This window comes from Bombus fervidus, chromosome 16, assembly GCF_041682495.2.
Source record: "Bombus fervidus isolate BK054 chromosome 16, iyBomFerv1, whole genome shotgun sequence".
NCBI classification, from domain to species: domain Eukaryota; kingdom Metazoa; phylum Arthropoda; class Insecta; order Hymenoptera; family Apidae; genus Bombus; species Bombus fervidus.
In genome coordinates, this window is record NC_091532.1 from 4,931,093 (window position 1) to 4,946,828 (window position 15,736).

A 15,736-nucleotide genomic window follows, 5' to 3' on the forward strand; every position below is an offset into this window, starting at 1 on the left:
ATTCCCTGATGCTTATATTGTTTGTAAAAATTAATCAATTATAGAGTACTTGTTAGTACAGCTAACTATAGTATAAATGAAAACAGACAAGGATTCGATAGAAAGGAAATAAGATGACGATGGTCATATGCTTAGGTACCTTTTATTCGTTTTGAAAGTTTCACATATACACGTTAATTGTTAACGACATAATAAACAATGACATATAGACATTAGAATCTGAGTAGATGCCCGTATCACGGACCTTTGCGAGAAAAAGATGTTTCGTAATACATATCACGTAATAATTATCATTATAGTGACCATATATATATGTAACAATATTTATAGACATATACAGACGAATTTTATGTGTATATCTGTGTTTTACATAATATTTATATTTATATATTTATAATCATATATATATATATATATATATATATATATATATATATATATATATATATATATATATATATATATATATATATATATATATATTTATTTATACGTTGTAACACCGATATGTCATTTTAGGCATGGATTTTCCGTGTGCGTGTGTACGTGTGTATGTGTATGTATCCTTTGCGATAGAATCCTTCTTTCTCATTCGTATTTCAATTTCACACGAACTTCGTGTGGCTCTTACACAGATTAATTATCTACTCTTAATCAAAGAGGAAATAACATATAGGTATGTAGGTAGTAATGTGTCCGTACATGTAATCTATCGTACGTGTATCCTATGCTTGTAAAATTATTATTTGTACGTGTGTATATGCTTGCATGTCTCTCGCGTGTATGTGATGCTTACCAGCGTATACAGTAATTATAAGTTGGGGAAATCTAAATGATTTTTTGAGAGATAACGAAGCGGACAATATAAGAGAGCACCGAGATAGATACAATTAAAGATATCCACCGAAGTTCAATGAAAACAGAGAGAAAGAGAGAGGAAGAGGGAGGAAGAGGGAGGGAGCGAGGGAGAGAGAGAGAGAGATAGAGAGAGAGAGGAAGAGGGAGAGGGAGAGAAAGACAGAGAAAGAAAGAGAGAGTAAGAGACAGAGAGACAGAGAAAAGCTGCGTTCTTGAAGTTGTTCATACGAACAAATCCTTTCTTGACATTGTGTATTTGTTCTCCGTTTTTACTTGCACTTTCTCTTTTGTTTCGTTAAACTGACGCTTTTTAAATTTACGTTTACATACGTGTACACGTATTTCTGTATGCATCATGTGTACGCCAAAGAAAGGTTTTCAGAGTATTACGCGCTATAATTGAAATAAATATATGTATGTATATATATTTATATTATGTATAATATGGCTACGCCGTGAACGGCTCGTCGGCTGCGTCTGCAACGACTCCATCACTGTAAGACACTGTACAAAAATACCGCTTATAATAATTAGTAATAATAACAACGCAGCCGGCGAGACTAAAACCTACGGCCATCAGAGATATGTCTCGACATGGTTCTTTGGGTGTCTCCGACGCGAATACGCGCAAGCGACTAGCCCGTTTCATCGTTCTACGATCACCTAAAGGGATATGTTTCACTATGTGAGTCAGGAGTCCCTTGGTTTTTCCTTTGATAATATGTCAATGAACAAGATAGTACAATTAGGAAGAAATCTATGATCCGTCGATATCACGTACCAAGTTCTAATAACAAGTTTTTGAGAAAGTCGCGAATACATATGGTGCTGTTGATAGGTAAAATGAAACAAGAGACCGATATTGCTCGACGAAAGCTAGGATCAATGCGGAAACGGATATACTTGTATATTTTTCTACTTCTTTCCCGTCGATTCAGTCTTTAATCTTGGGATCTAAACTCCTGCCTCACTGGATAAGTGCATCTATGCTAACGTTACTATTCTCTTTATTTCTGTATCTACTGTTATTTTTCGTCAACTTATAATCATTCACGTGCTGTCGTTCAAGCGAATCTTTTTTCTTTTAACAGAATAACTGGCATCAAAGTAGTAAGATATGAAGAAAACGTATCTTCGATATGCCTTCCGAGGATCCTAAGCTATGTGTAGGGCCTGCAAAGAATACCACTCGGCGTATCGTTTAAACGAAGCTTAATATTTCTTTCAAGTTCCAACTAACAAAGAAAATTCGTCAGAGAAGAAAGTACTGGACAATCGTTAAATAGATACTGAGCTGAAATAATCTGTAATGAGATTATTCACTTGTAACAACAACACGTAAATAACAACTTTGTATCTTTATATCGATGAAACTTCTTAGAAAAAACATCCAATGCGTATATGTATATATATAATATATAGGTATATAATATATCTTTGATGATCGTAATAATGTGTATATATATGTAACGTACATATATTATATATATATTAACAAATAAATTCTCTTAAATCTCACGTTCACGATATGTATATGATCTTTAGAGATTATATCAGTGAAGCCTTAATTAACCATTATTTTACAGATAAAATTTTGGGCGTATAAATGATATGTGTGTGTTATGTGATATTGGCACGAACCTTCTCCCTTTTTTGATCGAAGGAAAAAAATATTTTCTCAATATCTTGTCATCCCTCCGATACTTTCCGCATAACTCAAAACGTTTTGTAAAAGAAACTTGATTTATTAATTAAATAAAATCGGTCAGATCGATGTTTTTTAAATCTATTTCGAGGACAATCGATAACTCTATAAATCGTATAAATTTGAAAAAAGAAAAAGAAAACGAAAATTTTTGTGATTTTCCTTCGATTTCCATTAGGTTTCATAGCGGTTCGTGTCACGACATAATATTATCATTAACCTAATTTCGATATGCAGTATATTATTCGTAATATTAATGCCTTAATCTTATTACTTTTTTTATTACTCTATTTATCGAATAGTAAAACACGATGTACTTTCCATGTGTAACTTATTTATGATTCTGCGTTCTGTGAACGCATTATCGATAATTAATAATCATATCGCGCGGTATACAGTGTACGAAAGGTGTTCGATGATGGTTTACCGTTTTACCAACAAATACTCGCAACAGATTAATCAACTCGCTCCTATGATATACATATATCTCTATATCGTTTAATGTAATCCGACAATATAATAATTACGTGCAGGATTTGTCTCTATACTTTCATCGTTTCCGCGTAACAATCGAATTTTCCGCGTTCGTCGAAAAATATTACAGATATCTTTGACGTTTGCCGCGCGTATCGAACGAACTTCGAACACGTTTCGCAACTCGAAATACAAGCATACGTGGTGTGTTCGCACGTCACAATCCGTGCGTTACTATAACAAGGAGGGGAATTTAAAGCGTCTAGTTGAAACGAAGGATGGTGCGGCAAAAGCGTAACTGCGACGTACACGATCGTTTTGCCGTCTCATCTCGCGGCGTTGCTGAAAGACGGTGTAATTTTATCACGCGCCGTATAAGTGTCGACGTCTAGAGCGCAAGTAGAGCCTACAAAACAGAAGCGACAAGCCACTTGAATGATCGCGGTCGTGCTCTACCAGAATTGACAAGTGTCGGTTTCCTGTTGAGTATATTACGTTTCATCAGCAGTCGTTATTTCATTTCGACCGGTCGGTCCTTTGTGAATGGAGTTAAGCATCTGAACGATCTCAAGATATCACCGGCGAAGATTGGAGCAGGCTACAGAGCACGCCTGAATATCGATTACCCGATTACTCGGTTTCCACCGAATATTTATCGGCCGAGTAACGTAATAAATTCGCGATTTTTCCTGAAATAATGCAAATACGTGGAACCGATATCCATATAATAAATTAGTAATGTACCTTCGTATAATTTTCAAACCGGAACGAAATACCTTTAGATAGAAACATCGAATAAAATAGGCAAAGTTAATTTATCGTAAATACCGTGGGTCAGGCTATCTGACGAATATTTTCGCAACTTTCAGCAACAACAGAAACTGGAGATCGACGACCTATAGTCTATATTACTATTACGTGAGATTGTGACGTACGAAGTGCGAACATTAAGAGAAATGTCGACGACATCGTCCCAATGATTTAAGGAACGCGTTGATATGTATAAGATGAATGTCCGCGTATGAGTGACGGCTAAACTATAGACATTCGAATTTTCTATCAAGTTATACTACGCGTCTCGCGTTCACGCGAGCTTTAACAGACATCCATAAAATACTTGGCAACGATCTTGATATGTAACGTTCGATGAAAAAGGCTCTTACAATTATTTATGACATCGAGGGTTCCTTTTTCACCCTGTTATCGTACGTCGCGATCGAGTTCTCTCTTTCCCCTTTTCAGATATTCTTCCACCGTCATTTGTTCCCGATGGAACACCTACGATTTCGATCTCGGAATTCGACCAGTCAGACGCGACAACTGAGATGTACACGGGTGCTGTATTATATTCGATCGTATCGTTCTTCGGCTTCGTTCTACTCCCGATCGAACGACATCGTGCTCGGTACGTTTTTTTTCTTTTCCCTTCGTCTTTCGTACGATAAAAAGGAAAAGTATCAATAAGATAAAGAATATTAAAAAAAAAAAAAAACATCTTTGATTTCTTTACGATTCAACGATACGATATCACGCGCGAACATTTCCCACGACTTTCGACCAGCTCTCGATACATTTGCTCGTTAAGTAGATTTACTCGAATTGCGCAGCAGTGGAATTGCAATCGTCGAAAGTGAGACTACATAAAGGATTAAGCTATAAATCGTTCAATCGTGTCACGTCTCCGCGACCGTGGCATGATTGCACGACGACAGAAGAACGATAAATTCGCTGGCTAACGAAAGTGGAGCAAACGAGGATAACGCCGCCGATAGCAAGCATTCGCGTTCACGAATCAGATGAATAAATTCGCGCTAGGGGAAACTGAGATGTCCGGACATAACGTGACATAACGGCATCGAACATCGCAGTTAGAGCACAGCGATGACGGTCATTGTTGCTATTTCTAGCATCATATTGATGTAAACGCGGCAGCTGCCAGTCGACGAGGTTCTTCCAGCGTTTTCACCAACGCAACCCATTCTCTCTAACGGTATGTTTTGAACGGAGTACTCCCGATGTTCGTTGGGCATGGTGCACACAGTGCGCTTCCTCGACATCCTCTCGTCGTCCTTGTCGCGTAAATTCCCCAACCAAGCAGTGTACCATCGTAGCTCGCAGTTGCAGATCAGAGGGTTGTCTGTGGAAAAAGTGCAAGTGGAAAATGTTTCAGATAAATGGCGAGTGTACGTTCTATGTATTTATTATTTAATTGTTTTTATTCTTGCATATACTTCTAGTCGATCGTTTCCTCGATAGTTTTTGTTAGTTCGGGCAACTGTAATTTCTTAAACGACTAAATTCATTTTGCGCTGGCTATCGAATCGTTCTGGCGAACCGAGATATCTTTGTGAAGAAAGAGCTTGGTTCGATCGCGGCCTGTTAAGCTTTACGATGTTGCAGAAGCAGCGCTCGTTCGTAGATCTTACAGGGTATTATTTAAAAGGAGTGTTTCTCCGTTCACACGATAATGACGTCTCTTAATGACTACCACTTCTCGCAGTCGCAGTCGCTGCATTCTGAATGCTCCGACTTAAAAACTCGTCGGCGAGTTCGTTAACTAACTCTTGAAATATTTTGCTCCACTCCTCCGCGATATTTCATTCCTATACTTTTACTCGATGACTGCTTTCATTTACGTTTCAAATCGTTCCTTTGTCGTTCAATTAGACACGTTCGTGGAATTATACGAAACATCGTACGAGTCGTTAAAATTTCATAAAAAGAAATGCAAAGGAAAGACTGGCAATTACAGGGACTAGTCTTTTTAATTTACCACGCTATTTGCTGCTGTCTCTTCGTAATAAGCAAGTAACCGGTAAGTTCTTGATAATAAGTTTTCCGTTTTCTTTCTTCTAACATCGAGTAATACTAATTACGTAAATATCGTGCGTTTCGTTCCACAAAATCGTGTTAATCAGATTGGCTTCTAAGAGAGGCTCGTTGTATAGTCAGCGAGCTCTCCCAGGAACATGATTTACACGTTGCCCTCTCTCCAAGGAGGTTCGAACGAATCCTTGACATTTACCTGTGATATCGATGTGTCGTAGGGTGTCCACGATATTTTCAGTCACTTCCTCCTGTATGTGCGTGAGCTTGTTGTTCTGCAGACTCAGCGTTTCCAGGGAATTCAAATTTTCGAAAACCAAAGGCGGCAACACCTTGATTCTAAAGAAAAGGAAAAAGAAAAGAGAAAGAGAGGAGAACGTCGCCGTTTACGATGATAGAATTCTACTAGAAGAGAAATATCGTTTTCTTAATGAAATAATGGAAATTACAGGTTCTTCTGCAGGTTGAGAAACGTAATGGAGTCACCATATCCGGTGAAAGCATCCTCCGGGAGCACGGTAATGTTATTGGCCTTTAAATCGAGGTGACGTAATCGATGTAGACGGCGTAACGCGTCGCTCGGCACCGAGTGTAAATTATTATCGCCCAGTCGCAGATATTGCAGGTTCTCTGTAATTCGATTAAAATATAACACGCGTGGGGGTAGTCGTAATACGACAGGTTTTCGGGCGGAAACGAGGCTAATTAATCGATGGTCAAACAGAACGCAACGCGTTTACGTTGAACGTAGGAGAAATTTCGTTCCTCGACGATTCCAATTCGTTCGTTGGTTACGATCGATACGCTTCGTTTCTTCACATTCTTTAAATTGTTTTCCCGCGATAAGGTGAGAGGCGTGTGTTGGATGATCGCGCGATGACAAGTAATTTGGATTAAGTTATTTAGATTACAGAGGGCTGCAGAGCCATAAACGCGCAAATATTTGCCCTGTTAACGGCATAGCACGCGTAAAAATGGTCGTCTAACGCTTTTTTTGTTTGTTTACAGCAAAGCGTAGCTCGCTTGAATTGCTATTACCATCGATCGATTATTGGAAAGTTTATTTATCGAATCGTTTCGTCCTTTTCTGTCTATTAACGTTGAATAATCGATGTTTCAAACGAGTTATCGAGCAAAGGAATATCTTATACGTACAAAGTACGCCCTATAAAGAAAGCGCGAGCCGCGAGCTATCGTTTAAATTGCAATTTCAGATGCGGCAACTGCTATACATTCGTCTATTTCAGACTGTTTTCGTCGAATTAAGGACTGTTCATACACAGAGAGTGTCTTTGAAGTCAAGCGGTACAAGCGGTTGGCTGGTGATTCTACGTGCAAAAATAAGCAGAAAAGAAGGAATAACGTTTCTTCGTTTAAGGCTTCGTTTTCGAAAAAAATGAGTCTAAAAACCGGTCGGGTAACCGTGTATTGACTGCAAGTTAATTCTTCCATTTGTGAAACTTCTGTTCCTCTTCGTATCTGCATTCTTAAACATATTATTAAACACGCTATTAAACGTACAATATACATTATCGATCGAAATTTATGGAAACGTACAATTGGTGCACGCGCACCTCACCGATCTTCGAACTCATTTTTCTCGAAAACGAAGACTCGAACGAAAAAACGTTATTCTTTCTTTTCGACTTATTTTTACACGTAGAATTACCACCCGATCGCTTGTACCATGATTTCGGAGACATCCTACGTTACATATTGTATAGCGGATCCGTTCCAACGCGTTACGTTCGGAATGGTGCTGGCACCATAGAACATTGAAACATGCGCTTTAAATCAGACCGTTCACACTATTCGTCACGGTACGTGACGATCCGTGCTATACGGTATAATCGACCAGTAATCGTTGCACAGTCACGATGTAACAAGGTAATATTTCATCGACGTGCATGCAATTTTCAAGTTTCCTCGATTCCGCCAGGAGCATAACGTCCATTCGATCGAGTCTGCTACCTGTTTGTACGTCAAACAGGCAGACTTCATCGCATAATCATAGAAAAGTTCAATCTGTTCGCTAACTCTTCAGCGAGGAATTTCCAGGATCCTGTCGGAAAAAGTTCATCGAGTTTGAAAAGAACGACGACGACTGTTTCCCTTCAGAATAGCCTTGCCATAACGTGCCTCTCATTGAACTTCTTCTCTGCTAGATTATTTCCATTGAATTTACGTAAATTACCCTTTCTTTTTTTAATTTTTTAATCAAATTTTTAATCGAATCACCGACCATCCTTTTTTTTCGCGAAATTACGCACGAAGGCAGGCAGGCACTCGCGAATTTCACCGACGTCCCACTTATCAGCAAATTGTCGTTAAACGAACGTTCGACGCCGAAAACGACCAACGAAGATTTTTCCGCAGGATCACCGTTTCCAATTTCTACGTTAGAACGTAACGTTAGACGATCGAACGATTTAATATCGTTACGTGCAGCGATCGTTCTCGAACGAGATAAGCGACTGAACGGTTACAAAGGCAGTTTACGGGAACCGTCGGAAATAATTTCGATTAGCGCGGTTCTCACGACGCTGGCTCTTGCCGTCGACGGAAAATCGAGATCGACGCAGCTCGGTGTACGCGTTTGATGGAAAATCGGTCGGATAATCGGTTATCCGAGGCGTGCGAGGCGATACGATAGAAATAATGGCGTTTCGCCGAGCGTGCCACGTGTCGAGACGTTTCAAAGGAATCGCATGAAATCGTGATTATGCTTACCCTCGAGACCGATGAACGCATCCGGATCCACGTGTGTAATTTGATTTCCGTCCAGCTCCAAAGAGTTTAATTGCGTCAAATGGGCAAACACACGGGCCGGCACTTCGCGAAGCTGATTGTGCGCCAGTCCTAACGAATCCAGGCTTTTCAGACCTGATAACACAGGGAAAAGAGAATTTTTATCGCCTATATTTCTCTATGACATGCCTAACATGTTCGATTGAACAACAATTACATTCTGTATTATCTGCTAATATATATATCGTTTCAGTTTTCGTCAAGGAATGATCCCGGTTTCACGATACTTCGAAAAAATCGATAGTTTTATACAGAAATTTTACCAGTTTCATATACCGTAACGACGTATCCTGCGTTATTACAGTGAATCCTATTGTAACGCGGTAGCAATACGTGCCGCGTTGTATCGACATCGTGTTTCAAGCGAAAGGAAAACAGCGTGATGGAAATATTCGTGTTATACGAACGCCGTCCAAGTCTTCTATTAAGTCGCGTTATATGGAAATCGCGTTGTAAAATGACCGTGGTAATTTTTCCACCGTGTTTTCAGAGTACATGCTGGTAATATCGAATTAAAAAGATCATCAGGTATGCGATGAAATATCCGCAGCGACGAACCACGAATAAGCCGTACTCTTAAGCTAAGCTTACGCCGTCAGACGACTGTCCGTAGACACGTGTCGTAGACAATCAGCGTCTGTCTTTCGTGGAAAATCTACAAAAGGAACGACGCTGATTGGCTGCGGCACGTGTCCGCGGATTATCGTTCGCAAGCTTTGGCAAGATAGCATGGCAATCGCTTTCTCTCTGCAAAGTAAGTTAGGTTAGTAACACGATCGTTTAGGAAAATTCGTAACGAAACATTAGAACGAAAGATCTATAGTGTCTAAGATAGGCGTCAGGTAAAAAGAGGTTTCTCAGGATTTGTAGAAACGCTGTCGTTGTTATTGGTTCAGGCAACGACGACGACGACGACTCATCGTCCCATTCATAGATCGCAAAAGGTAGAGAGCTGAAAAAGAAAGGAACAGACAGATTCGAATAGATAGATTTGTTCTTTTTCTATCGCAAGTCTGAAAATAGAAGTCGATACAAGAAAGTAAAGCACGGAGTTGGAGCGAAGGGTCGGTCTCACCCTTGAAGAGGCACTGCCATTGCGCGAATCGATCTGCTTGAAAGTTACGACGCGGCCCTCTTTTTTAGAGACGAGCTAATTCGCGTCTAAGAATAAATACAGATATTAACTCTATCGATGACCTTATTGCTCGCATGCGAAAAGGTCGGCGATGCACGCGCGTGCACGCACTGTAAAGTTACGAGGTTAATCGAATATAAGTGGATTACAGTCTAGTACTTGAGTTAGGAAGTTGGTATAATAAGACGAACGAATCGTTTTCAAACGACACGAAACTCAGATTTCAAATGGAATCGTTGCAAGTCCGATGGATGAGAAGTACCAAGTTCAAAGTAAAATCTTCGAAGCTGCAAAGATGCACAGACGCGTAGAACGAACGCAATATGTAAGAATAATACAAGATAATCATAACGAGCCAAATCCCTTTCCATTCTTTTAATTATTTTCCTACAAATATGAATCTTCTCATTTTAGCGTGAATTCTTTATAACAAACGTTCTTTTTACAATAAAACTGTATAAGAAATATTACCCATTACCATATCGCGAATTTTCATGTGATTATGGCATATTTGAAGATACTAACGAATCACAGCATGCGTATATCGTGCGAAAACACGTAAAATATTCAGAGTACGATATTCTATCGTTTTTAGTGGTACTCGTAACGATACGAATTTGCATAAACGTCCGCAAATAGCAAAGAACAGCCTACCTATCGCGAACGATGCGATACAAAGCGGACGATTTATCTCGACAGCTCGCTTCGTAATATTAGTCGATGGGAAAGTTCGTTGCGATTTTTGAGGAATTTAGTACGTAGTATATTTAATTTAGTAGAATTTAGACGTAAAAAAGATTGGGAAAAGAGCATTTAACAAATATCATTCTACCTCAGAAACGCTACAACGCGAAGGGCTCGAGCCGTACGTCGCGCGTTAATATCTACCGCCGCAGAGGAAATCCCGAGCTAAGTTGAAAAATCGTAGTGAAGGCGGAAACGAAAGTAGACGTACCTTCGAAATCGCCTTCCTGAATGGCCGTGATCCTATTCTCCTGCATCTCCAACTTCTTCAGCATGTCGAGAGTGCGCAGCGCCGGCGTCGGCACTTTGGTCAAATTGTTTCCTCCGAGATTCAATCTCCTCAGCTTTCGGCTACGGTTCAAACGTATCCTTTTACTTGCAACTTAATTCTACGACGCTTGTTCGCGTCAGATTTTACGCGATTAATCGGAAGTGATAGGGATCGAAGTAATGGAAGAAAAAGCGACGTAATGAAATTCGTAGCCGGATGATAGGTAGCAGGTGGTTGATTCCAGCTGAAGTAACTTACTTGTGCAATCCTGTGAACGCGTCCTCTTCTATGTAGGAGATCTCGTTCTCGTACAGAGAAAGAATCTCGAGGGTGTCGAGTCCTTCGAAAGCCTTTTTATGGATGTTTTTGATCTTGTTGCGGTTCAGATTCAGTATAAGTAGATGTTGAAGATCCTTCAAAGCGCTAGACGGCACCGAGAGCAAAGCGTTTTGTGAGAGGTCCAGCTGCGTCAGGCCAGTCCCTGCGAAACGCCGCGATAAACCACATTGATGAATTGCTTGCGCTTCGTCGAAAGAGTCAAGTAAGAGGCGAATTCGTGGGATCTCAACGGCCTTCGCGATGGAACGTTGGAACAGTTACCGACAGGTTTCTCATTTGCGAAGAATGGAAAGATACTTAAAAAAAGAAAAAAAAAAAAAAGAAATATACCGAAAGGTAAGAAGATGTCAAAGCGTAAATAAGATAATATTCGAAGAACGTTCAAGGACCGAGACACGCATATGTCTCTACTTAAACGCAAAGAGACAGGAGCAAAGAATTTACCGCGTTCGGGTCTGAACGGGCAGTCAAACCGTTCCAGGGAACTTTAAATAACCGAGACGAAGAAGGACGTTGTTGAAGCGGTTGATTAAAACGTTTTTCTGTCGGTCGATTTGAAAACAGGGAGAAAAAGAGGAGTCGCGAGACGTTGTCAAAGGGATGATGGAGACGCTCATTGGGCAAAGAACGAAGAAGCGAAGGGTACTCACCGATGGAACTTAGAGACGATTCCTCGAGCTTCGACAGGCTGCTATTGTGAATGGTCAAATGGCGGATGTCGAGGCCGAGGAACACATACGGCTGCAGCTTCGGCAGGTTGTTGTGCCTGAGCCTTAGATAAAAGATCACCGCGTTCGTCCTCCCTTTCAACTTGCTCATCACCTCCGAGATGTGAAGTATGTCCGTGTACTCGCATACGATGTCCAAGCCGGATTTCTTCAGTGTGCAGGAACAGGGCGAGATTTCACCGTGCGAGGGGCAGTTGATCGATTGCGCGAGGCTCAGACTCGTTGCCAGACTCATTGCCCAAACCAATGTCCATAAGCTGCTCTCCTTCATCTTTTTGTTCGACTACCTGCTGTTTACTCGAAACTTTATCGAAATTTTATGAAAACGTCTCGTAACCTCTTTATTCTCCTCCTTCTTCTTCTTCTTTTTTCCTTCCTCCAGTAGATTTCTCTTGCTTTCGTCTTGTTTTTGCTTAGCTGTTCGAAAGAAAGGACTGTCTTCGTCGTTTCAGTCTTGTCGTTCTCGGCGTTTTCTATACCCCCTCTCTCTCCCTCTCTCTCCCTCTCTCACACACTTTCTGTCGGCTGCTTCTTCGCACCACGCTCGGTCGGCTTCCTCTTTCCTGTTGCTTCGCCCTCTCTGTTCCTGTACCTGCAGCCTGCTACTTAGCCTCTGCTCTTCTCATATCCATTGTTCGCTCTTCCGCGGTGCACCGGTACACCGAGTCTGCAAACAAAGGGTGTAGATGGTTAGAATTTCGTTGCGGCTTTGGAACTTGGTCGCGGGTAATAATTGGGATTGAAACGTGGTCTCTTTTGTGCATTGCTGGAGATGCTAAGAGGAATCGATTCCATGTAACGCCGAGTAATGCTGTGTTTCCTGTTACGTTAAAATGGCAACATTTAAAGGCGAAGTTGGTCGATACGCGAGATTTCGAATTACAAACGGTTGTACTTGTAGTTTTATTCCACGTCACGTCGATTTCATGAGAGTTGCTAGTTTTCGGTAGCTAGGAATTTTCACATCGACAATTCTAGTTGCAAGAGGCTCTATTTAACAATTATATATATATATAAATCTAACAATTTACAATCTCGTTATAGCTGAAGCTGCAACAATTTGTTGATTAATTCTCCATTCGTATAAGATTTTATAACAAGAAATAAGAAGTAATTGCTTGGTTCTTGCATTCTGCAAACGCGTAGACCGCAACGCTTCTTATTAACTCGTCGGATGAATTATCACTGAACGATAATGTTATCTGCCCGGAAATGGTGCAGCTATCGAAGGAACCGTGAGAAGCGACGTTACGAAAGTGGAAAATAAGATCGCGTTACTTCAATCGCCAATTATCACGAACTACGGATCGTTTCTATCGCGCTATCTCGTGGCAAATTGAATTTTGCAAAATCGTAAACTCCTATTCAAATTCTTTGCTGGAACCTCGACTTTTCCGCTTCTCGCGTTTCCGTGTCAGATAATTGGCGATCAGTTCTACCAACGTTGGAATTATCAAGGATAAATGAAAATAATCGCTTGCAGCAGGAGACCGTTGAATCAAAGTATTCGGCGCGAAGAAAGAGATAATCTTCAATTTTGTTTCTTCTTCGATTCTTTTTCGATGAACACGCCATCGTACGAGAAAAGCAGGTTCCTTTGAAGCAAAGATTCTTCGACGATCAGGATAATCAGAGTTCTGTCCTTTCTGTTTCAGCCGCACGAGTCACGCGGTTTCCAGATTTTTGCCATAGCGAAGGATATATCGAGACACGCTTTACTCGCGCGTGAAACGATACATCGGACGCAAAAAAAAAAAAAAAAGGAAAGAAAAAAAAAAGAAAACAGAAAGTTTGGAAGTAATCTCGGAACGAAAGTCTCCTATCGTGGTAAATGAAGAAATAATCTTCGTTTAATAAACGTAGAAAATTCGTAATAAATTCGAGAAGCTTTAAACGGAAGTTGTAAATGATTTGAATTGTTATGACTAGCCTTAATAACCAAATATAAGTTAAGATATATGAGCCCGGCGGCTTCGGGATTATCCGTAGCCATCAGCGAGTCGAAATTTATGGTTTCCACTTACGAACGTTCCGCGATAATCTCGCCGTTTCTCGCGTTCCAAAATCTCAAATTCATCTCCCTCTGTCCCGTACTTTAATTAAAGATAAAAAGTCGCGTAGCTGAAATTCGTACAGCTCTGCAAGTTCGGATTAACGATCCGTTAAGACCGCGAATAGGATGAAACGATCCCGTGACGGTATTGTTTCAAAAAATTTACGCGATCCGTTTTTCTCACGCGTTTTATCCGATCGCGGAAAATAATAATTTATCATCGCCGTCACGCTATTTCGATAAACATCATTGTTGCAGTCGTCGTCGATCATCGAACGACGTGCAGCGAAACGATGGAAGCGCGGAAAATGCTGGAAGAACGACTATTCGCTGTGAAAATAACGCGGCTGCGTAAGCAACGTTGCGAATATTTTTAGCGCAAGTGTTCTTTCTTGTTCGTTAGAAAGTAGATTGGATCTATTTGGATTGGACCAGGACCATTATTTCTTTTTTGTTATTCCGATCGTTTCTTCCTCGGTTCTTTTACGTATTATCTCGCTTCGCTTGTTTCACTTGACGATCCTGAATAATTATAACGTCCTTTCGCGCGACAGTCATTGTCGAAATCCTAATTCTAACTTTCCGTTTAAACGTTCTCTGTTTCAGCCGCACGAGTGACGCGGTTTCCAGATTTTTTCCATAGCGAGGGATATTCGAGACACGTTTCACTCGCGCGTGAAACGATACATCGGATGCAAAGAAGAAAAAAAAAAAAAAAAAAAAGAAAAGAAAGAAAAATGGTAAAAAAGCGTTTAGCGTCAGATATGTTCCTCGTCGCTTTTTACGAGGTATATTTATTCTTTATAATTTGATTCATACGTAACTTGGTTGGACGTAGCTGGAAGGAAAAGTTTCAAAAAATATATGTCCCCGGACGAGCTCGGTTCCCGCCACCCTAGCGTGCTACCGCTTTCAGCCCCTGCTGTTTTTACTGTCCCATGGTATTTTTTCTATGTATAACTTCGACAAACCAGGCTTAGGGCGACACCGCCAAGAGTAAATCGGGCCAAAGTTCCGATCCTCGGTTAGGAACGAAGAAGAAAGACGAAGGTGAAAGTAAAACGAATTACCGGCGAATTAACTAGTTAGCTGTTTTTCACGAGTATACTTGTCACGAAGAAATGGTAATATTTTATGCTACGACCAGCCCCGTCGGCAATAAAATTAAAAAATGAAACAGTCGTTCCTTTACAAGCTAATTCTGTATGGTAACAGCCGCACGTACTCCGCGTTTGACGAGTATACTCGTCGTCCTTTACATTTCGCGACACGTTTTAGATACACACTTTTCAAAGAGGTTGCAACAGCTAACCGGTTAATGGTACTCGGAGAACACGCTCTTTCGAAGGTTAAATTATCTGTTCCTGCGTCGCGTTTATTCGAACGCAGCATTTTTATTTACGTTTCCGAGTCGTTTCGCACGTGGGAACCTTTTGAAAATCCTCGAAATAATTCGTCGGCAGAAAGAGGGATCATTTAGCGAAAAAGGAATATATTTTTAATTAAATGGGAACTTTTTTTTAGCGTTTTAATTAAAAAAGCGGTTATTTTAGCAAAAAAAAGCGTCGTTTTCAACGAAAGTATAGCTTTCGGTAGAACAGGAAATTCTTGTAACGGAAGCAGCTTTTTTTAACTTTTTCTTTCAGCGGGAAAGTATTTTTAGTAGAAAATTTTTCTAGTAAAAACGTCGTTACCGAAAACACGTTTCGCATCGTCATATCGAGCTGATCATAGAAACAGACAGATATGAGATCCTATCGAAACTGTTCCCACGTAATTGCAAACTGTGAAATTG

General features: G+C 40.4%; 1 protein-coding gene across 6 annotated transcripts in view; it reads right to left on the reverse strand.

Moving 5' to 3' along the window:
* Nucleotides 1-126: 126 nt before the first annotated feature.
* LOC139995477 (uncharacterized) overlaps nucleotides 127-15,736 on the reverse strand; it is a 165,878-nt gene continuing 150,268 nt past the window's right edge. For all 6 annotated transcript variants that reach the window (XM_072019017.1, XM_072019021.1, XM_072019020.1 and 3 more), the window contains 7 exons: nucleotides 11,811-12,555; nucleotides 11,080-11,302; nucleotides 10,762-10,901; nucleotides 8,594-8,746; nucleotides 6,313-6,493; nucleotides 6,063-6,202; nucleotides 127-5,174 (listed from right to left, as the gene is read on the reverse strand). In XM_072019017.1, coding sequence (XP_071875118.1) covers nucleotides 4,906-5,174; nucleotides 6,063-6,202; nucleotides 6,313-6,493; nucleotides 8,594-8,746; nucleotides 10,762-10,901; nucleotides 11,080-11,302; nucleotides 11,811-12,159 — 1,455 coding nt within the window. In that variant the 5' untranslated portion in view covers nucleotides 12,160-12,555 and the 3' untranslated portion in view covers nucleotides 127-4,905. The remainder of the gene's footprint in view (nucleotides 5,175-6,062; nucleotides 6,203-6,312; nucleotides 6,494-8,593; nucleotides 8,747-10,761; nucleotides 10,902-11,079; nucleotides 11,303-11,810; nucleotides 12,556-15,736) is intronic.